This window comes from Leptonychotes weddellii, chromosome 4 (genome assembly GCF_054177405.1).
Source record: "Leptonychotes weddellii isolate Sample4059 chromosome 4, ASM5417740v2, whole genome shotgun sequence".
NCBI lineage: Eukaryota > Metazoa > Chordata > Mammalia > Carnivora > Phocidae > Leptonychotes > Leptonychotes weddellii.
The window spans coordinates 109088376-109113020 of NC_138372.1; the positions used below are offsets into that span (position 1 = coordinate 109088376).

General features: G+C 39.4%; 1 protein-coding gene across 1 annotated transcript in view; it reads left to right on the top strand.

Annotated features, from left to right (window-relative positions):
- NKAIN3 (sodium/potassium transporting ATPase interacting 3) overlaps positions 1 to 23546 on the top strand; it is a 250982-nt gene extending 227436 nt beyond the window's left edge. Inside the window, exons 4-5 of the mRNA XM_081816055.1 lie at positions 13881 to 13950; positions 23248 to 23546. Coding sequence (XP_081672181.1) covers positions 13881 to 13950; positions 23248 to 23257 — 80 coding nt within the window. The 3' untranslated portion in view covers positions 23258 to 23546. The remainder of the gene's footprint in view (positions 1 to 13880; positions 13951 to 23247) is intronic.
- Positions 23547 to 24645: the final 1099 nt, after the last annotated feature.

The window sequence follows — 24645 nt, forward strand, 5'->3', positions numbered from 1 at the left end:
TTTAAAGTGACATTTTTAAAACCTGGTTTTTCCTAACCTCTAAAAGCTACATAGAACTTTCACTATTCCATTTATAAATCTAGTACATTTAATAATGACTTTTTGGGGAATTATTTTTATTTCTTTCTATAGTGGTAGAATATACATAATATAAAATTAACCATTTGAACATATTTACGTGTACAATTAAGTGGCAATAAATACATTCACAATGTTGTGTAACCATCCCCAATATCCATTTCCAGAACTTTTTCATCATGTCAAGAGGAGCTCTGTCCCCATAAATAATGACTCCTCATCTCCCTCTCCCCGCAGCCTCTGGTAACCTCTATTCTGTCTCTCTGTGTTTACCTATTTACTTTCTGTCTCTGTGTATTTACCTATTCTAGGTACCTCATATAGATGGAATCTTACAGTATTTGTCTTTTTGTGTCTGACTTATTTCATTTACCATAATGTTTTCAAGGTTTATCCATATTGTAGCATGTATCAGAATTTCACTCATGTGTAAGGTTAAATAATCTTCCATTGGACTTTCAGTTACTATTTGATCTACTTAAATTCAGTAGTCTAAATTCCTTTAAATAATCTGCTCCCACTTACAGTTTAAACTAAAGCCCTTTAAACATTTAACCTACACTCGTGAATTCATTATAATTACCATTCCTTTGAAGCCCTTCAAATATTCACCCTGATGAACAAAACACTCACTAGTTTTTAAACTATTCCAACAAATCTAATAAATCTAATAAAATAAGCCTATGTATCTATTGAATCTCAAATTTTCTTAACTATTACACAAATCTAATAAAGTCTCCCCACGTCTTTCAACCTAAAATCACAGTGTAAAATTAATTATCCAATTCAAAATTTGAATTGGTTTTACAGGGTGAATCTGCCAGACCTAATAGAATCTGTCTGATTATATTAAGAATCACAAAGATTGTACATACCAAGTAAACACAGATTATCCCAATGATTACAAAATCCTAATCTGTACTTCATAAAAGAGTTTTAAAACTGTGGAATTGACTTCCTCTGCTCTCTCTATAGTCAATTCCTAGTGTTAGCAATGCATTTCTCCAATAAATAAACATCTCAAACAATTTGAGTTTGCTAACTGCTGAGGGATTTTCAGCTGGAAAGCAGGACCTAAATTCCACTAATGGATTTATGGGGCTTTTTTCTAATAGTTGGTAGAATAAGAAGAGATCTCATTCCATACCTTTCAAATGTGACTAGTTTAGCACCCCCAACACCAGGACTCAGGTGACATTAGATTTCAGTATACAGAAGACTTTGTTCCTATTAAGAGTCTTTTTGGTTGGTTTTATATACGCTAATTCTTTAAAACATTTTAATGTCTTTCCATGTGACTCAACAGACATCCACGTACTTCTTCCAACCATATCACCTGATAGAATTCTGTGTTCATTCTATACTCTAGGTAGGTTACCAATTCTTGTAGACATTTAAATAACTTTAATTGGATTCTTCAATTCTCTCATATCTCCTCTTGTTCCAAGGTCACTGACTTGTCAAGATCCAAAAGTATTTATAGTCCAGACTCAGCACATTATTGTTTAATTTTAAAGCTTAATGAAGGTTAAATAGCTAATTCTTTATTGATTCATCCATTCAAGAAACAGTTATTGAAAGAATTCTGTGTGTTAGGCCACAGGGATACATAGATGAATAAGACTTGGTCCCTTTCCTAAGAGATTTTATGTTCTAATAAGTGAGCCAAACATGTACAGAACAGTCAAGTGCAGATAATGATCTCTTTAAAGTAAATCACATGCACAGAAAAAATAAGCAGAGCTAATTGTCTCTCAGAACACCAAGCATGGCTACTCAGAGCATGTGAACATGGTCTTAAATGAAGAATATTACATCACCAGGAAGGAAACAAAGAAAATACATCTTAAATATTGGGGGAAATATGTCAAAAAAGCTTGGGAAAACCAAAGAATATTCAAGAAGGCCTAAGGAAAACCTGAATTACACAAGAAGTGGTGAGTAATTGGGTATGTTCAGTTCACCAAGTGAATGGTCGGGTCAGCTTTGAGGGACCTTGAATTCTGTCTTACACCAGTGATTCAGAACCTATTTCATATTTTAGCACTCACAGAGAAAGCTAACATTTATAGGGCACTCTGTGGTAAATAAATCACTTTTCTCCCAGCAAGAAATGACTGGCCCAGAGGGCTAGCTACCCCAAGCTATACACACACACACACACACACACACACACGCATGCATGCACACCAGGAAATGAAAGAATCGATATCTTGTCACATCTGTACCTACTCAGGTCACACCAGTTGGGATGCTCTGCTAGATGATGTGGAGTCAATAAATGGGTTTAATCTTGGGAAGAATATGATCAGATTCAATTTTCTTTGAACAGTAATTCAAAGAAAGAGGAAAGGATTTATAAAAAAGATCTCAAAAGAAATGGCATTTTTTTGGATAGAGATTGTCCTAGGACAAGGAGAACCAAAAGTAATAATAGAAGCCATTAAAAATAATAATATTCAAGTGGAAATGTCCAGAATTGTAGGAACATACAATAAAAAGGAATTACAGAGAGTCTTCAAAGTCAACAGGTATTTGTGACTTGACTGGCTAGATTTAAATGAAAATGATAAAAATTTATTGGGTAAAAAACTGGATAACTAAGAAAAAATTAATTAGGTAGGGAAAAAATGATAACTGTTTAGACAAATTCTTAGAACTGTTTTCAGTCCTTACCTTTTTGAGCATTACTTTTCCTCTCAGCCATTCCAGGCTACTTTATTGACCCCAGAGAGATTTTAGAAATGCATTATTCCATTATTTAAAAATTAAAGTGGGAAGCAACTGTCAGCACTCATTATGGGAACACCTGATTCCTGAGATCTAGACCCAGGAGAGCAACAGAAGCTAGTAAGGCAGCCAAATACAAATGAAAAGGGAGATGTTTTCAGGATTTTCTTTTTTTATCTTGTTTTCTCTAGAGTAAAACGGTCCTCCAGATGAGCCCAGCAGTAATGACATGGAGGCCTTCAGCCATCTGAAGTCAGTGAAGTTCAGTGATTCTGAACAGACAGTGATTGAAAAATCACAAAACTTTGAAAAGGCCTTCAGTAAAGCCAAACAGTAGTTAAGAACAGTGAGCAGTCGGTTAAGAACAGTGAGCAGTCATTCCATCCGACTAAGATTAACTGAAGGACTAGGAGTGGATCTACTCAGGACGCCTGGGTGACTGAGTCGGTTAGGCATCTGCCTTCGGCTCAGGTCCTGATTCCAGGGTCCTGGGATCGCCCCACATCAGGCTCCCTGCTCTGCGGGAAGCCTGCTTCTCCCTCTCCCACTCCCCCTGCTTGTGTTCCCTCTCTCGCTGTGTCTCTCTCTGTCAAATAAATAAATAAAATCTTAAAAAAAAAAAAAAAAGAATAGATCTACTCTAGCAAAACAGAGGGCAAAGGAAGAAAGGAAAAAAAATTATTTACTGTCTTTCAAAATAGGAGAAAAACAAAACTAAAACGTGTGTGCGTGTGTTGAGGGGCTAGGCTAGCGGAAGCAGATGCGTCACAGGCATCTTTATAAAGATGGCACAACTCTTGCAGCTAAGAGCCAGGCGAGAAACCGCAGTAATAGATGATTATTATCAGAGCACCTTGAAGGGACACTGCAGCTAAGTTCCCCTGCAGAAGAATCAAAAACAAAATACTAAAGACGGGCCATGGGATCCTTACATAATGACTAGAATAAGCATATCACTGCATCCAAAGGAGTAACGCCGAACACGTTATGAAGAAGTCGCTTTTAGCACTTTGCACCAAGGGGATATATTATCTACAAAGAACCCCACAGAGTGACATGAAATACCGAGAAAAAAGAGAGATCTCCCCTCAGGGTTTGTGCTACTGCAGGGAAGTGGCGGGGTGGGGTAGAGAGTAGGGAATAAAAGCAATGCCAGTCAAAGCTAAACAAGTGGTGATGGAGATGGTCACGTGTGCACTAGGCGGGGTCTGTGCCCTGGATCCACACTCCGGGACTACTTAGCACGAGCCTTGGCGAGAGGGAGAGCGATGCTCCCAAATGACACTCAACTTCACAAATTCTACTTCCACTGAGCCTTATTTCCTTCCTTGCACCAGGCTTTTATACAGGGAAGCGTACCTTTCCAGAATTAAAAAAAAATGTTCAGAGAAGATGAAACCTCAGGCTACAAAGTGTGGCAGGCTAGCCGCGTTGCCCTCCTCCAAACTAGCCGCTCTTTCCAAATAGGAGAAAATCAAACTAGACACAAATTCAGTGTTAAGTTCCTCAAGGACAGACACTCTTCGGGAGAACAGGGGGAAGAGAATGTTGGAATTCTCACGAATCATGCTTATCCTAAGCTAACCGAAACTTCTGGAATTTCAGAAATCAATACTTGATGGGAATGTGTTGTCAGAATAAGATAAATGTGCAAATAAGATCAGTAACAGCCTGTCATTTGCTGTATGCTTTCTGAGTGCAGCCCTCCATGGCCACGGTCTCATCTAGGACAACCGCACCGTGACGCAGTCACTGTTCTTATTTTATAGATGAGTACACTGAGGTTTTCCCCAACTCACATAACCTGTAAGATGTGGAACTAATACCTGACCTAGATATTTCAAGTACCAAAGTCCATATGCTTTCCAACATGCAATTATGCTTTTCTTTCCAACAGGATAACAACCAAATTCTTCATAAATAGGTAAAGAAAGAGATATTGGTCACTCACTAGATTAAAACCAGAGCATTCATGTTTAAATATTGAGTGAGAATATAAATTTCTTGCACACTGTGGAGAAAAATAATGGGCTAGCCTATTAAAATTTAAGTGGAGACAGGGAGTCATATATAATGTAATACATCCAATGATCTCGCTCCAAATCAGTTGTCTTGTTTTATTTAGCACAGAACACTAAATAGGCAAAACTTACATTAGCGTAACAATCTGAAGATCCAATTCAAATACTACAAAACTGTGAAAACAAACTTCTTCCCTATGCTCTCCCCCCCAAAAGATGTGCAAAAAATGTGACTTTCCTTATTTTCACAAAACCAGACTTCACATTTCTTCCTCATGGTAGTCACATCCAAGAAGACTCAGCCATTTCAGTAATTTCTCAGCCACCTCAGAGAGGAGCTCAGGGAGGGCTGTCCTCCCAGCCCTGATTCTGAGGTGAAGGTTGATGTGGTGGCATCATCTGTGAGGGGCAGGACTGAGCATCCACTGAACTGAGCAGTGGTCCCACTGTGGCCTCAACTGTCAACCAGGTCTCACTCTTGGCTGTCAGCACTTTGTGTATACCCCATAATCAGCCTGGGACCCTAGATCAACTTCCTGAGCACAACTGCTCTTTCCCTTATGTCTTCCATATCTCACACAAAGGTCTCTTGTAGCCAACCCTAACTCAGAAACGTAGAGAGAGGGGAATTCAGGAAATTCCATCTTAGATAAATTGACACATTACAAATCACAATATTTAATGATAAAACTGAGGTATTACTCTTTTGAGTGTATCCTATGGAATCTAAATGACATAGCAATTTAATATCATAATCATCCATTTAAAAAGTACCTGGGGCGCCTGGGTGGCACAGTCAGTTAAGCATCTGACTCTGAATTTTTGCCCAGGTCATGATCTCAGGGTGGTGAGATCGAGCCCCACATTGGGCGTGGAGCCTACTTAAGATTCTCTCTCCCTCTCCCCTTCCTCTCTAAAAACAATTTTAAAAATTAAAAAAAATAAATTAAATTAAAAGTACCTCAATAAGCTTTAATTAAGTTCAAATTTTAAATTGTTCCAGTTCCTTTTGGAACTTGTACCTCCATTCCACTTGACCCATAGAATTCTGTCCTAATGTAGTATGTTTATCCTTAAAATTTTTTCTTAGCCTATCATACATATGAAAAATTGTTTATAGATTGAAATTTTATTTTCAATAAATGTTATTTTTTGATGAATAAAAGTTCTTAATTTGTATAGCCCCGTTATCAGTCTTAAGTCTTAAATTAGGAAATTTCATGGTTTATTCTTATTTCAGATTGTCTTAACTAATCTTGAGTTGAGTCTTTGCTTTTTCATATACATTTTAGGATCAGCATTTGGGTTAAACTGCTGAAAGTTTTATTGGGATTGCTTTGAATCCATCGATTAACTGAGCCACAGATCAAATTATATCTTTATAGCATTAAGTTGCACAATCCATGAATGTTTTCTATTCTTCTATTTGTTTAAGACACCTTTCATTTCTTTCAATATGTTTTGTTGTATTCAGTGTAAAGGAATTTTTGCAGATTTTTAAGATTTATTCCTATAAATAAAAATTTAATGTTTTTCCTGTGACGAGATTTTAAGTGTTAAAGTTTGGTTTTGGATGGGGTCATACTTACAGTTATTGCCTACCAACATGATTGAGCAAACATAAAAGTATTCATCAATATGTGTAATACGTTTCCATTTGCTCAGTCATGTTGATAGCCAATAATTGCAATTATAACCCAGCCAAAGAAAAACTTAAATGAAAAATGCAACATTTAGTGGAAGATACCTCTTAATGAAATGGAGTGTTTTTTTTTTTTCAACTGGTCCATGTATTCATGGATGAGTATTAGTTATTGCTAGGATGACATAGTGTACCTCACATACTTTCAATATGTGATGCTAGTGTTGGTTGTATTTATAGAAACCTTGTACACAGAAAAAATATGAGAATGGAAGGACTTTGGTTACAGCAAAGTCATTCAATTATTTTAATTCCTGGCTTCCGCAGATAGTTTTGAGGGCCTACCTTGTACCAGGCACTGTTTTAGGTACTGAGGATATAGTGGTGAACAAAATCAGACAAGATCAGACAAAAATTCTTATCTCATAAAGCTTAAATTGTGGTAAGGGAGTCAGACAACAAATAAGATTTTTTTAAGTAAAATATATAATATAGCATGACAAATAGTGATAAGCACAAAAGAGAAAATAAACCAGGGGAGAAGGAAAGACAAGTGGGGAGGAGTGAAATTGTAAGTAGAATGGCTGAAGATATATGTGAAAAAGTACACAGTGATCTAGTATCAAAACATGTTTTTAAAGTACTAAAATGTATTACAAATTTTTTTTTGATAGCAAAAAAATGGAGCCATCTACCTTGTCATTTGTAGCTATTATTTTATCATCACGTGATTATAAAACAGCTATTTTGTTTAGTGCCCTGGAGGATGATACATACCCTCCAGATAAGATTCCGGATGGCTGAGATAAATACCTTTCATGGTAAAGTGGAAAGAAGACAATTGTGGAGGAGGATGAGGGAACCAAGAACCAGAACAGCCTCGGGTACTTTCTCAGGACACACAACATTTTGGAATTAAGGCTCTTAGAATGAGCACCTGAAACTGCACACCGTTTGCAAAGTCTGTACATCTGGGCTTGCATTTCCCAGCTGAAGACTCCCCTCCCCCCCCCAAGTACAAGGGGAGGCTGGATGTCCTGGACAGACCTGGGGTTGCTTCCGGACTTTCCAGAATCTCCCAGTGACAGCTCCCAGTGTTTTCCAGACCAAAATGCCAACAGTGACAATGACAGTGATGCCGGTTCTCCGTGTCACTACCTGAGACTGAGGGCGACAAGACAGAAATGAGAAGAGCCCATTTCGCGTGGCTGTCACCAGGCAGGAAGAGATAAAAATGTTGAAACACTCAGCCCAATCTCTAGGACTGAGGACTCTGCTCTCCCGGCCCGGAGCTGACTTATCCTTGAGCATCTCAATGGGCCCAGGTGCTTCCCTTTTTGAGTTACATGTGCTTTCTGAAAGGTGGGTGACACTTTAAACTTCCTGCACCATGAAGAGAACAAGGAATAGCCATCAAGCTCACATTTGGGTGTCATGTGTCTGCTTGAAGGGCTATTCAGGTCATAAAGCCATTTGGGGCAAGCAGTGCCCAGCACACACCCATCACGACGCGGTGCGCAGTCCGACCGTGAGCTGCAATTTGGCACAGCACAGCATGCCCTCTGAAAGCTCAGGTTCTGCAGACTGGAAATGACAGCAGATCAGTGATGCTGCAAAGTAGCTCATTCCCTAGCAGCATAGGCAGAGTTTAGTTGCCAGCTACCTCTGAAATCACTGTTCTTTCCTAAAAGCCCTCATTATCTGCGGGGTGCTGCAAAATCCTATCTGCATGAACTCCGTTGGTGTCAAGCCTCTACCCTGGCTTTTCTCTTATGAATTCATATCACAGAACAAGTAAACCACAACGCAACAGTCCCAATATTTGAGTTCTTGAAGGCCTGAGCAATGCTTCCTTAAGACATTATTCCCGGCAACTTGTGCAATCAATGTTTATTAGAACAGTCTCCTACCTAAATAGCAGGAACAATGGTAGACCAGGAAGCAAGTTCAGAATAAATACATTAATTGGTTCTCATCTTCCTGAGTCTTTTCATTGCTCTGCAGCTAAAGGCACTGTTCCAGGGCCTCGGTGTTTCTTAATTCAGTGACAAGGTAGCAAGCAGCTTAACTGGATCAGAAACAAAACACCTACATTCAGGTAATTATTTGGTGAATATAGTTAAACCTGGGGCAAAGATGATAGCTTGCACTCTCACTGGAAATGGCATTGCTTTAGGTCTGTATTTATACAAATGTGCTTGCTGCTTTAGGTGTATAAAGTCAATCGGGTTTGCAATGTCTGAGTGAGGAACCAAGTCAGTAGCACTGAGTTACCAATTGGAAACTTCATTTATGACAAAAAGTTTCCTGTAGTCAAATCGAAAAGTTGCAATTGGTTGTGTATCTTTTACAAATGGAAAAAAACTCCAGATCTGTACAGTGAGATGTTGCTTTAAATCTAGAGTAGATTTGTAATTCCTTCAGGTCAGGGAAAATCCCCATCAGGCATATGGAATGGCTAAAGTAACCATAAAGATATTTGGTTACAAGTAACATGATTTCTTCCAAGAAGTCGCTTGGTTGTGCTGTGAAAATGAAACTGTTCGGGGCGCCTGGGTGGCTCAGTCGTTAGGCATCTGCCTTCGGCTCAGGTCATGGTCCCAGAGTCCTGGGATAGAGCCCTGCATCAGGCTCCCTGCTCAGCAGGAAGCCTGCTTCTCTCTTTCCCACTCCCCCTGCTTGTGTTCCCTCTCTCGCTGTGTCTCTCTCTGTCAAATAAAATCTAAAAAAAAAAAAAAAAAAGACAATACAGAATATACAGAGTATACAGAATTCAACTTCATTGTCCTTCAGGTCACACAGCAAACTGTTTCCCCCACACCCACCCCCTTACCTCCCCACGCTTCCTTCTGTCTTTCCCACGTCTTCCATGGCCCGTCACCCTTCTGCCAAAGATCCCCGGTTGGAGTGCTCGCTGTAACAACTACAATTACAGATTTCGTGGAAGTTTCCTTTCTAATCTTCTTGTTCCAATAGCTCTGAAAACCTGTCTACGCCTTTATTGTTCCTTCTCATGTTTTGTTGAAATTCAGTTTTTTTCTACTGGAAAAATTCCTTAATTCAGCATCTTCTTACATCTTTCTCATGAAAATGAATTTTAGAATGCATAGTTGCTTTATTTTTTAATCATATAATATGACTCCCTTATGGAAAACTTAAAAGCCGAAGGTCTTTCCTACTGAGTTGTTTTCAAGTTTTTTATTTAGTCATCTTTAAAAAAAAATTCTTCGTGTTTTAAAAGCACTTGACATCATTAGAAAAAAGAGAGAGCTTTCAGAATCTGTACACGCACCCTCCATTTATGCTCCAATTTACTCCTTTACTTGAACTATTTTTCCACTCTGGCAAATGGCAAGTATTTGCATATATATAAAAAACTAATTTTTATATAGGAACATCATTATCTCATGGACTTGTAGGCTTCTGTTGTCAGAAAGCCACATTGCATTCCATCCATAAAGGATTCTTGATGTTTTCAGTTTCTTAAGTACATACCTTTTTTTTTAATTACCTACTTTTCAATGATTCCTCCTTAATAGTTATATTTTTTGGAGGTCTTGTCTAGTTCCAGAAACTTGATGATTTAAGTTTTACCAATATGTAATATTTAATACTAGAGATTTGAAAATTTTACCTCACACTAGAATTCTGATATGCAGAGAAAGTGTAGCTCATTTATTGTGCCATCCACTGGGATGACCATGTGTCTTCGTTGGGTTGAAACAGTCTCTGTTTGACACAGGTTGTCCTGGCATCCTGTCTAGTTTAGGCTTTGTCCTAGATTTTTTGGTTTTCAAGTGAAATATTATCATTAATAATTGTTCTAGTTTGGGTAAACTGATAGTTCACCAAGCTTCTGCCATAGTCTCCTCAAGATGTGTGAGAAACAAGCGCAATGAGTACAAGCCTCCTTTTAACACATGGTTAAATGTGTAAGAAAACCACCTCCCCCTGCCGTCTTCTCCCCACATCTTTAAGGATATAGTGCAACTAGGACCTTTCTTTCAAGGACAGTGTGTAGATCAATCAATGATTAAAAAGGTAAGTGCTTGGACAGGAGTAGCAGAGATAGCTAGCTCCTTTCAGTGCCAAGTGGAGGTGCACCAGCCCACAGGAGCTAGGTGGGGTTAGTAGGGGGCACGCAGAAGTGTAATGACTTCCCAACGAAGCTGCAGTGTTTTACCAACAAAAATAGAAACTCTAGTTTTCAAAATGTATATGTATATATAAATGTATATATAATGCATAATACATATAACATATATAGTATATATTTAATATGATAACATATATTACATATATTATGAATATTTACATACACAGAGTAGGGTAAATAAACTAGAATTTTTTTTCACCATTCGGATTTTATGAATAATGCTGTTATAAACATCTATGTACAAATTTTGTGAGGACATATGTCTCCATTTCTCTTGGATCTGTTCCTAGGAGTGGAACTACTGGGTCATATGGTAACTCTTTTGAACCATTTTAGGAACTGACTAACTGTTTTCCAAAGTGGCTGCACCATTTTACATTCCCTCCAGTCATGTATGAGGGTGCTAATTTCTTTACAGCCTCACCAACATTTGTTATTATCTGATATGTTTATTCTAGCTATCTTAGTGGGTATAACGTAGTATCTCATTGTGGTTTTGATTTGCATTTACCTGAAAACATTTTGGTAATGAGCTTGATGTTGAAAACAAAAAGAACTTCAGGATGGCAGATACATTTTCTGTCTTTGTTTCTCTTCATCCATCACAGTTAAGAACATTTCAGCCTTTAAAGAAATACTTTGTAAATCAATCTAATTTTCCTACAATAGTTGTGAGCGTTTTTATAAATGAGTCTTCTACATTTTAGTTGCATTGTATTCAAGGTTAGTTGAAAATTTTAAATTGAATCATTCAACAAATGAAGCAGCCCCAAAATCATCCTTTGAAGCTTTTAGTAAATGGCAGTAATTGAGAGCTTATGAAAAGGAGAACACTGAAATTTATGCTCACCAAAGGAAGAGAACCAGGCAAATTAAATAATGAGAACTCAAATGTTATGCAAGATTTAATTTTTCAATTTTATAATTTCCTCTTGAAATATCTCGACTTGAGAAAAGACTCTTTAGACAGAGCTCCTGTTTTTAATTGGATAAATTTATATTCTGCACCAAAATGAAAAGAAGCTGATTTGTGAGAAGGCCTAAAAATGTTACAGCATTTATATTTGATTTTAAAAAATCATAAATAGATACAATGTATATTTTGTTGTCTTATAAAAATTTTGGCAAAGATACACAAAATGAAGGTAAAATAACAGTAACTGGGAAAGTATTTGGGCTAAATAACATTACACATATCCACTCTTTAGCAAACTTGCTTAGAGATTACCAGTGCCTTATATAGAGTATATTTCCTTTGTTAAAAATATTATGATTTACAGAATTGATTAGATATCAACAATTTCAATTTTACTAACCATAAAAAAATTTTTGAATAAGATTATAAATAAATCTATGAAAATAATAAAACCATGTTTTATATATATATTCTGGTGATAGAGACAGACATGGCTAAGGAGCAGATTCACAGTAGTCCATGAATTTATACCAAAAATAATGATTCTGTTAATGTTACATTTTAATGTTCAAATGATCACTATAAAAAAGTTTTCTTTTTGTTTTGATTTAAAGCGTACAGATATCAGGGGCGCCTGGGTAGCTCAGTCAGTTAAGCATCCGACTCTTGGTTTCTACTCAGGTCATGATCTCAGGGTCCTGGGATCAAGCCCTGCATTGGGCTCTGTGCTCAGCAAGGAGTCTGCTTGAGATTCTCTCCTTCTTCTTCTGCCCCTCTCCCCCCATCCCACTCACTCTCTCTCTCAAAAATAAATAAATAAATCTTTGAAAAAACTATAAAGCATACAGATACATGCTATCTTTATTTTTATAAAAAATTTTATTTTTAATATGATTTTTCAGTTGAATTATTTTATTCACAAGTGTATATATTTATAATTTTGTTTATTTTTAACACCCACTTTAACTTTGAAAAGTGCCTTGTAATCACATACTCATTCAACTTTTAATCAGTGTGATTTTCCTTCTAATTTCCCACCCATTGGTCAGCAAGATGAAGGAGTAGATGTTTGATTAGGTATCTAATCTGATAAAAATTTTGTCCAATCCGACCATTTAAATGGTCCCTAGGCACTGCTTATTCTCTCTGGGAAAATCTTTTCAGTGTCTCGGATTGACTCCTCTTTCACTGTTTCTCTCCCTAACATAGTGTCCGGGTAACTTATGTGACCTGGTAGGAAAAAGATGGGCTTCAGGTTCCTCTAATCTCCAAGGGGATTGCCTGGAAATGGTCCCTGCCACTTGGTTGTTGTGTACCCCACGGGACTCCAAAGCTCATGTCTACACAGTGATCTGGTGAAGCTTTGATTGACCCAGCCTTACCTCAGCTTCTTCAATCGAGGTAAAAGGATACAGCAGGTCAGGGATTGGCAGAGTGGCTAGACCTAGAGTAGGTCAAGTCTTCAATAGAACTTATATGCTAAGTCTAAACCACAGGTCACTGACATGCCTGTCTTGAGCTGTCTTGATATAATATTCGAGTATTACGTACCTAAACATATACTCCCTCACCGAGAGTTCAGTGTCCCTCTATGCCTATGTACCTGTTAATGTTATAGTGCTATAATATAACCAAAGTTTGATGTAAAGTAATTAATACTTTTAATGGATTACGAAAAAAAGGAACAAGAGATGTGAACTAAGATTAGCCTTGGACATTATGATTGGAAAAGAAAGACGGAAGCTGTGATCGAAACAGAAAGAAATTAGAATGAATGTCACCAGCATAGTGATTCTATACAGATTGTGAGACCGGTACCATGCGACCAGAGAAGAGGTGAAACCTTCTTTGCAAAAAAACAGATGCCTATTTATCAAGGATGGCTTGAAGACAAAAAGCATGGACATAGATTATGTGACTTCTCAAAGGTCTTTCTAACGATGCAATAAATATTCTTCAGGAAAAAATTGGATTCTGGCAACAAGACGAGAGGGTACACCTTCTGATATATAGGGGGAAAGGGCATATCCGTATGCCTAAGGACAAACATATTATTTAAAATCTAATGTTACTTAATGTTACTTCATTTTTCACTAAAGTCAATAACAGCTTTGATTTTGTAGTCCATAAGATCCCAAGTTCTTTATGTGTTTCTTAAAAGCTCCCTGTTTTTTGACCATTGATATTTTTAGCAGCCTTTTATATAAGTACACATTTTTCCATTTGTGGTAGATATTTTTTGTTGATATTCTTTTTATGTGTTCTATTTTAAACACCTAGTATTATGTGTGTTTTTATTTACACATTTATTCACATCGGGCTATGTTATATTTTCAGTTGATTTCATAGGCGGACTTGATGCACACTCCTACTACCAGGATCATGTTGAGTTAAAGCCTGTTAACCTGTAAGTAAAGGTGTGATGAGGTGGAAAATATTAATCCTTCTAACTTGGTCAAAACTAACCAAACCTGAGATAATTTGGACCTGCTACTACTAATCATTGGTTTAATTTTCCACTCATATTTAAACCACACCTTTTACATGTAACCCAACATCATCATTATTATTCATTCCAAAAATAATTTGAAATAGGTAACATGGTTTATGTTTCTAAAATGGAATTTTTATTGTATTTTTCTTATCAGAGGTTGATTGCCAAATTGGAAAAAAAAAAAAAGGATAATGTAGTCTGTAGAAGAGAAACTAGATATGTGACTTGGGGCTATATTACAGAGGGAAAAGAGGAGAAAGAATAGGTTAGAACCCAGGTTTTATGTGTGTGGTCTCAGGGCCCTTCCTTAATGCCCCTGAGACTTGGTTCTCCCACTTGTAATATGGTTTCACAGGCAGAGGAGGGAGGATGGATTCAATGGGATAACCTTTGACTGTGCCTAGCTCTCAAATATTTGATTAACTGTTCCTAGAGGACATGCAAGCAAGTCAACAACTACAACACAAAAACACCTTAACCAGAACAGATTTCAGTTGAGTATAAGGAAGGAATCGGGGTCACCTGATTGATAAAATACTAGAAAGCAAGAAAATAGATACAGTGACTCCATTCCTAGAAAATTCTAAGTAACAAATAAACAACTGTAGAAAAAGATAGCTATCATGTGCTACGCACTTGGCATGGATTGTCTCTCTCTTTTTTTTTTAAAGATTTTATTTATTTTTTAGAGAGCGAGCGAGAGAGAAACAGCATGAGAGGGGAGAGGGTCAGAGGGAGAAGCAGGCTCCCCGCTGAGCCGGGAGCCCGATGTGGAACTCGATCCCAGGACCCTGGGATCATGACCTGAGCCGAAGGCAGACGCTTAACCATCTGAGCCACCCAGGCGCCCATGGATTGTCTCTCTTAACCCTCATGGAAATACCGTAATGTACTAATTAATAGTCCCACTTCATAAAAAAGGAAACAGAGGTACATAGAGATTAGACAAATTTCCCAAAGTCCCATTAGTAGTAAGGGGTGGAGCTGGGATCTATTCTGATTGATAAGCTATCACCATGCCTGATGGTGTGGACATGTTCAGATGACCTTCCTATTCTTTCAGCCCAATGTTCTACAATTCCGTGGTGATAAAGGAAATTATGTAGAACAGCCACTGGTGTAAGAAACACACATGAAAGCCTTCATCTGCTGCCTCTTCGCCATAGTGGTTCCTGCCCGCATCTGCAGCCCCCTCACCCCCAGCCTTAAGAAACCTGCGCTGGGCTCCTCCAACCGGATTAATTTTATTCTGGCAGAATGATCTAAAGGAAACATAGCTCACAAGCTACACAAATCAGCACTGTGCCTGTCACATGACAGATGTTTAAATAAATGTTGGTTTCTTAAAGCAAATCCAATTTGGAAAATCATTCACCTTATATAACACTCTGGGACTAAGCAGTCACCACCTCATTACTCATGCTACTGAGTGCTCATAAATGATGTGCTCCAAAAGTTGATATTTGTGGATCTGAGGAACTTGGCAGAGATTGTGACCATAATAAAGATGATGAGTGCACTGGAAGTGAGAAAAGACTGGAAACAATGCCTAGTAGTGTCTAGGAGAGTCTAACATACATTCATTATGTAACAAAGAGGGTGATGAATGATTTCTTTCATCTCCACTGTGAAAAAAATAACTCAGCAGAGGAAATTGCAATATGAAAAACGTTGATCAGATGTAAGAAAGATCTCTCTATTAAGGAAGGTTATTAAAATTGCAATTGATTAATGTTGATAATGGAATCTCCTTTTTTGAATGGCATGTGTCTCCATGTACCTCACAGTGTTCTCTGGCATGGCCCAGAGGCAAGTGACTGCCATCTGCGTTCCCTAATGTCTCTCCCATCCCTGTGAATCAAGAGTACATGAAACGTACCCGTGAGATTACCTGAAAGTCTTTGTTTGATCAACTCCACTGCTTCCTCAAAGGATTTTCTCAACTCCCCTGTTCACACCTTTGTAGCTGAATGTAGCATAAACTACAGGCCACAGAAAGTTCCTGCTTTGACAGATTATGCATATTACTGTCCAATGAATATGGAAAGCCTTTCAACCATGAAGGGAGCAGGAATCTGAAAGATCAAACTAAACCTGAATTAAAATCATTGTGCATGAAACAATTGAAGAGGTCAGTATGTGTGCTCTCCACTGGTATGCAAATATTACAGTTTATTCACTTGGCATAAGTCAGCTTGCTTGATTTCTTTTAATAAAGCCATTAGATTGGATTCTGTTGTGCCCAGCTCAGTGATGCCATATCACCACCCAGCAACAGATTGGCAAAAAAAAACAATCTTCTGTATAACTTGTCAGACGAGGAAGGGAATGCTGGTTTTTTAACTTTCATTAAGTCCCTTTAGGCTCCATGGAGTACAGAACCAGGTTTTATGAGGAAGCCACTTTATTAAGGGAATCAGGAGAATCCTGATACACGTATGTGGAAGGGTGGCTTTCGACTCTCGAGGGGTAGTTACAAGCAGACATTCCATTGACAGGAAACACTGCCGATTTGTACAGGAAGCCCTCATTCTCATGTTTGATTGTGTCATTGCTCCTAATCATAAACCATACCTTTCATGTGCCCACAGTCAAGTTGTGTGTGAATGTGTGTGTTGAGGGTGATGTGATAGGAGAAGGCATTTTACATATGGAGTTGGTCTTCCGTGTTCTGTCTCTTTTTAAATTAATGATACCAAGCTATCAAGAAGGCCTGATTAAGTAAATTAGTTTAGTTTTATTTACACCTCTTTCTCTGTTACTTATTATGTATGTCCTAGACCCTGTGCTGGGTGCCAGAGAGAGAAAGATGAGCAATACTTGAGCTTTGACCGCCAGCAGCCAATGATCTAGGAGAGGAGACCTACATAGAAATAAGTAGATGCAAAACAGTGTCCCCAAAGCAATTTTTTTGCAGAAGGGAGAATGGTTACTTCTCACTTGTAGGGGCAGGAGATAGACTAAGGGATGATGCCTGAGCTGCCTTAGGAAAGATGATAAGGAGTTAATCGAAAGCAGAAGGGAATGGGTGTCCCCTGCATGGAGGCGAATTTGCTTGGCCATTCTACAGAGGGTGAAGTTGAAATTCATGACTATCCAATCTAGTGTTTGCCATAGTTGTCACATAACCTGAGCAAGCCTATGAGGAAACAGAGGTTTAAGTAGAGCAGGAATCTTGGTAGCTCTTGGTGGGGTTGCCCCCAGATCCTCAGCAGCCATGGTTCTGCCATCTAAACAACATGACTCTTCAGACCTAAAGCTGTGGAGATGCCAGCCATAAAAAAGAATGAGATCCTGCCATTTGCAACAACATGGATGGACCTAGAGGGCATAATGCTAAGTGAAATAAGTCAGACAGAGAAAGACAAATACCATATGATCTCATTTGTATGTGGAATTTAAGGAACAAACAAATGAACAAAGAAAAAAGAGATTAAAAAAAGAGAGAGAGATACAAACGCAGAGAACAAACTGATGGTTACCAGCGGGGAGGTGGATGGAAGGATGGGTGAAATAGATGAAGGGAGTATACTTATGATGAGCACTGAGAAATGTGTAGAATTGTTGAATCACTATATTGTACACCTGAAACTAATATAACACTGGATGTTAATTATACATGAATTAAAAAAAAAAAAGCTATAGAGGTGAACAAGATTCCCACTATCCCTACCTACTATCCAGCGAAACCACAGCCAAGGGACCAGGTTTGGCAGAATCAGTGAGGAAAAAAGATCCTGTTGAGTTTGACTCTAGCCTGGCATGGGGAAGAGACATGAGAGGTGTAGAATAAGTGGGAGGCCTTGGGTATCCCCCACACCACCCCCACACACACTGTGAGGGTGCAGGGCAGAGACTGTCAGCTTTGCACTGGTGAAATACCACTAAAACTAAATAAATAAAGGGGTGCCTAGGTGGCTCAGTTGGTTAAGTGTCTGCTTTCCACTCAGGTCATGATCCTGGGGTTCTGGGATCAAGCCCTGAGTCGGGCTCCCTGCTCAGTGGGAAGTCTGCTTGTTCCTCTCCTTCTGCCTCTCCCCGCCACCACTCATGCTCTCTCACGCTCAAATAAATAAGTAAAATCTTAAAAAAATTAAAAATTTAAAGATGCTGTAGAGATGCTTTCAGTGGTTGTCATCTGGGTCTAGCTTTGGGATATGTAACACAGGTCAGGGGTGGCCTGGGTTGGGGTCCATCATCTTGGCGCAGCCATCAGTGAGGGGGCTATAACTCTGAAATAAGTAGAGCCTGGGTCTCCCAGGACCTCTTCCATCACTGCCACCACACGCTGATACCACCTTTCATGAGGAGAAAGAGCATGGGTGGCTCTTGTCATTGGAGCAGAGAGCCACACGTGGTCAGTGGTGGCTTTCAACAGGACACCTACCAAGCGGCTGATCGTGGAGGCTGCAGTAACACCAAGGGGAGAGGGCTAATAAAAGCAGATTTGCTTCTCAGGAAGAAAAATCGCACGGCAAAAAAACCCATGCAGCTATGAAAGAGACACGGAATTTCAGGGAACATCCTAGTGAGCAACTAAATTAAAGTTTGTCAAAATCAAAATGGTTAGCACCAGGGTAGTGGGAAAATTACGCTCTATGTGGCAGTAATTCTTCAGATAGAAATAATTAGACGAAGGTACTTTGTCAAAAAAAGACCGCAGTGGAATTTCAGAACTGTGTTCTACAATAGAGCTAGAGAGATTTGATGACGTTAGAAATTCCCGCGAGGAAGATGCCCCACGACTGTCGTTTAGAAAGACTTGATGAAAAAGCTTCATCCCCCACGTTCAGCCAATCTTTTTTCTAAGATTTCCAAATGAGAACTTGACTTTTCTCTGGTACCTTGACTTGTCTGATTGCCTTGGCTGGAGACTAATTTTTCTTCAGAAAAATTGTCACCTGCTAGGTGGCCGCTGCTGATTGAGTGTCGGCTCTTGCAACGCAGTACTAGAAGACAGACGAGGCTAATTCCCATTTCAGGCGGGCTTGACAGTCAGCGCCCACCTGTACCTTCACTGACTCTCATGTCCAAGCCCAGAGGAAATCGGCCTCTGGTGACTGGCTGCTGGACAGAGCGGAGGTGGGCGCACCCACCTGCTCTTCTCTGAGAAAAGCTGCTTTGTATCCGTATCCCTGTAAGTTGGTGCCAGACCATTTTGCATTTACAGCACCTAGATTAAGAACCAGCTAGAACAAAACAGAGGTGTGTGTGTGGGTGGGTGTGTGGGAGGTGGGCAGGTCAGAATGATGTGCTTTCAATCCTTGATTTAAAAACCAGTAACCACCAAGGAAACGTGGGTGGCTCAGTTGGGATTAAGCCTCCAACTCTTGATTTCATCTGAGGTCATGATCTCAGGGTCCTGAGATCTAGCCCCAAGTGGAGCCCCATGGAGCCTTCTTAAGATTCTCTCTCTCTCCCTCTGCTCCTCCCCCACCACCCAACCCCTCCCTGTGAGCGAGCAATCTCTCTCTTTCTAAAACAAACAAACAAACAAGCCAGTAACCACCAGCAATGTATTAGTAAACTTAAGCTGGAGGAACCTGGAGTCTACAACATGCATTTACTCCATCACTCCTCTCTTTCTCGACCAAGCACCTAAAGACTAATAAAATAACTCTCCGTCTTTCTCTTGTTTTCATTTGTCCTTGATTGTCTTTCACACTTTCATATTTCTCTATCTATGCTGTCTGTCCCCTGTGGCACACAGTGCAAGTTGTCCCTAATCTGCTCAAACTGAGGGCTGTTCACCCTTCCCATTACTAAGTGTGGAGTTCTGTTGCCTAAGGGCTTCCATCGGTCCCTGGAAATGGTGGGCGCTTACAACAGGCATTAACCTTCCCAGGCAGCCTCAAGAATGCAGATTGCAACAACCTGTAATGCACTCAGCCCCTTCTTAATTGTCCCAGAGGAGAGCCGGGCTTCCCTGCGTGGCTGCCTTACTTAGCACAAGGGGGCAGTGCTTTGGGCTTCTTGCTCTTCCTCTCTTCTGAGCACTTACGCTCTGTCACTGATATTAATACCTTTGTAATCCATCATGGGAAATGACTAATTCCTTTTAGGAACTATGGAAGAACATACCCTACTGTGTGGCCATCTGACCATGGAGCAGTGAAATGGCTGTGTTTATATGGTTCAGACCCGTCACTGGGCTAGTCAGTTCATGCACCACTATTGTTGCTGGGAAGGAATGATGCCACCAATCGTGTGGCCAGCAACACACAAAGAGGGTCTGCCATGACCATGACCGACGGTCAGTCATCTGCCCTGTGCTTCACTGGGATCACTCAGACCTTCTCATTTGACATGTGACCTCACTCACTGCCCCCAGAACCTTATGGAACCTGGTTCTCACACTGCCTTTTCCAAAAAGAGAAAACTCGCATCTGAATGGTACCCTCCAGGGAAACTGTCAATTCCTGTCTTTCTGAGAACTCTCAGGAATCTTCTTAGTACTAGTCATAGATATTAACAGCAGGAAAATAGATTTACCCAGTGTTATGGAGACATGGAGAACCCTCCTCCCCCAAATTAATCAACATGAGAGAAGTAACTTCATTTTGCCTGTCTCCAAAAGAGAATATCCTCTGACTTTAAAATTAAATGCAATGAACAGAAACCAAATTTTATGTTAAAAACATATTTTGTTTCTTTTATATCCACATCAAGAAATACTTATAATCCCACATTATGACAGGTTCTGGGAAGAAACAAGACATGGGAAAGAAAATAGAATACACAGATATCTTACACACACACACACACACACACATACACACACACACCCAGAAATAATAACAGGGAGACTTAGAAAAGCAATAGAAAAAGATACAATGACAGGCCTTTCAGAAGACACACTTTGAAATAACATCACTATGCTATTACTTGATTTTATTCTGCCTTAGGAGTAGGTACCTTCAGGTAACTACTAACATACCTATGAACATCTGAAGAAACAAATAAAGATATGATCTTAAGTTTCCCAAAACTCAAATTGTTCTACCCAGACTCATTGGTCAATCGTAGCACCATTAAAAGAGTGACAACTAGACATTATGTGTCTCCAGATGTGACACAAGGAGAAGCACAACACCATATATGAAGTATCTTGCCACAAGGTCAAGTTTGATCTTGGATTGAAAGTGTAGAAAATACAAGAATAACAGAATTAGTTCAATCTCACCACAGAAGATAAACGTGGTGGGTATACCTAGAAGTTCCCCCAAACTCCCATCAGTACTAGCACTAACAAACAAAAGTACCTTTCCCTACTGCCTTATCTTCATTCTAGCAGAGATTCACCTGTTGGATGGATGAATAAACTTTAGGACCTTGAATCTCCCTCCTGAGACACTGTATAAAACTATAAAAATTCCACCATTATAAGCTCATCTCTTTATCTTTCAGTTTCAATCCCTGTTAAATTGCAATGGGGTAAGGGTGCCTGGGTGGCTCAGTTGTTAAGCGTCTGCCTTCGGCTCAGGTCATGGTCTCAGGGTCCTGGGATCGAGCCCTGAATCGGGCTCCTTGCTCAGCAGGGAGTCTACTTCTCCCTCTCCGTCTCCCTCTGCCATTCCCCTCCTTGTGCTCTCTGGCTCTCTCTATCTCTCTGTCAAATAAATAAATAAAATCTAAAAAAAAAAATACAGTGGGGTAAAAGGGGTAGGCATGTGGGCTATAAGTCTTTCAGAATGTAGGAAATAGAGGAGCAGAGAAAACGTGATAAGAAAATGGGGAGAGAACTAAAGGACTCCAACTCTTGAGGCGTATAGGAGGGAACAGAACTTACACGGAGGAGAGTGGCTACCAGAAAGTAAAACTGGAAAGTTGAGGTTTTTTTCAGCTAGTTCAAATGATAACCCAAAAAGTCTATTCTGGGCCATAGAAAGAGTCATTGAACTGAGTTAATGGAAGAGAATTGCTAGATAGGGCTATAAAAGAAATGGGAAACACAGCCTCTACTGGCAGGATCCTTATAATTTAGTCGTAGGGAGGAAACTTACACACCTGAGTGAAACAATCAGAACCAAATTAATTGTGAAGTTGAATGCCATTAGCTCCACAGGGGGTAGAGCAGACAGTGGAAGAGTTGCTATCAGTGGGGTGAGAAAACAGTATGGCTGACATGGGAGTACAAGTCTTCGCAGGGGAGAAGAAATGTCAACTGAATCCTGAGGATGAATGGGATTTGGATCAGCTAAGACTTTTTTCATGAGAGCAAAAGTATTCAACAAATATTTATTAAGTGCCAACTATGTGGCAGACAGTGTATTGGGGTTGATATTGTGGGAAGATGCATAAGCCTAAACTACCACTTTCCCAAGGCTTCCTGCCTAGTATAGACTCAGAATCAGGAGACAGGAGTAACTAGAGATGGAAGTGTGTGTTCCAGAGAAACAGAACCGTTAGTGTACGTGTGTGTACTCGCGTGTGCGTGTGTGCAGAGAGAGAGAGATTTTAAGAAATTGGCTCATGGGGCCAGGCAAATCCAACAAGGGCAGGCGGAGTTTGCAGACCAGAGAGCCAGGGAACAGTTGATGTTATAGTCTTGAGTCCAAAGGCAGTCCAGAGGCAGAATTCCTTCTTCTTAAAGGCCTTTTAAGGGACTGAATAAGACCTCCCCACAACAGGGAGGATAATCTGCTTTACTTAAAGTCTATTGATTTAATTGTGAATCTCATCTAAAAAAATACCTTCACAGCCACACTTAGGTTGGTGTTTGACCAAATATCTGGGTGTCATGGCCTACCCAAGTTGACACATAAAATTAGCCATCACAGGATGGGATGTATGTAGGTATGTAGGGATGTAGATCAGCGGTATGAAAGCCAGATGAGGATAATTCTTGAGCTGTCAACCAACAGGATGCTGTAGGCTAGGGACGTACCTAGCAGTTTGGAGACATCCTACTACCCTATCATCTTTACCCCAAGACAACCAAAGACCAGACCTTAACCTCAGTCCTCCATTGCAATGGGGTTGGCACTTCTCTCCCAGGAAGGCAATACTATATTACAATTTTTATACCTGATTGCACACCCTAATCTGAAGAGCGGGGTTTTCGGCTTTCTTATTGCTTTGGTCATATACACAGACCGCATGAGGAACACCCAGAAACTACTTTGCATTTTGAAAAGCCTGAGTGAATAGAAAGGAAATTCAGTTTTCAGTTTTGAAGTTCTTTAAAGCAATTCATATTTTCTGTTTTAGGTCGAAATAAGTAATGACGCTGACTCTGAAACATGGCTGCTGAACTTGACTTAGGAAGCCAAGCACCACTGAGAGCACCTCTTCGCATTGACACGTCTCACCTCTTCCCAGAGGATGGACTACGCCTCCCTACTTCCCCACAAATCACTGAGTTCTTTTGTCACAGCCTATGTATTATTAGCATTGTGCGCTAGATGAGTTGTAGGTGAATGGGTGGGTATTTTTTAAGTCATTTTCTTCTTATATGAATACTTGTAAGTTATTTAAAAAACTGGTTTTTCATCTTTTTAACAATACTGTGGGGCATGCAAAGAGAAAAAACTTAATGAAAACCTTCTACAGTCTATTCTAAAAGAAATACTGGTTTTTGTATCGAGGTGTTCAGTCAATGTTGCTGATGACTGCAGTTATCCTATGCCCAATGGAGTTTGCATTAACAGACATTACAGGGGGCTACTCAACATGAAGTTAGATGCTGTGACAGCTGATAAATGGGTACGAACAGTGGATCTGGCTTTCAGACTGACCATGGGTCATTTTTTCAATACCACAAGACAAAACATGATGTCCTCCTTTGTTCTCAACTTTCCAGAATGCAGAATAACATTATGTCAGTCTAAAATTTTCAGATTCATGCATGTTATCTTGTTCTTCCTGTGTTCTGGAAATTACATGGTATGGAAGGGTAACATGATTAGTAGAACACCTTTCCTCCTTTGGAGGGTATATGGGTATCTCTGATGTTCATATTTTCTATTCTTTATCCCAGTTCTGACATTGGTGTCAGACCAAAACATAGAGCGTGTGGGCTTGGGAGACAGAAATCACAACCATAAATCTGCAATCAGGAATGTTGCTCTCAAGATGTTCAAAAGGAGCTTTAAAAATGGTATGGAATTCTCTATAAAGGCTTCTTCAAAAGATATTTATATTTGTTCTACATCAATTTTTCTTTCTCCTACCCCATCCCAATAACCAAGAAAGTAATATGGGAAACATAATTTTCTATAGAAAAAAGGACTGTTTTGAAGGCACATCACAGTTTTTTTCCTTTTGTATCTTTCAATTACTATCTCCCATATCAAAGTAAGTTTTGCTCACTTTGTATAACAACCAACATGAGGCCACCCATAAGCCACAAAATTGTGTACATGTGTACTATTCAATCCAAAAGTTGTTAACTTAGCTCATACATCTCTAAGAAGTCAATCTATAAACCATCTAAAATCACATGCAAATTTTTGTATGTGTAGAGAAGTTCTTTTTTTCTTGTCTTATTGGAGTCCATATATTTTATGAGACTCTGTTAAGAATCAGAACTAATACAACAAAGTCTACCCTGGTTCCTCCCAGTTCATGACAACCACTGTGGCATTCTAGAGGCCCATTTTAGTCACT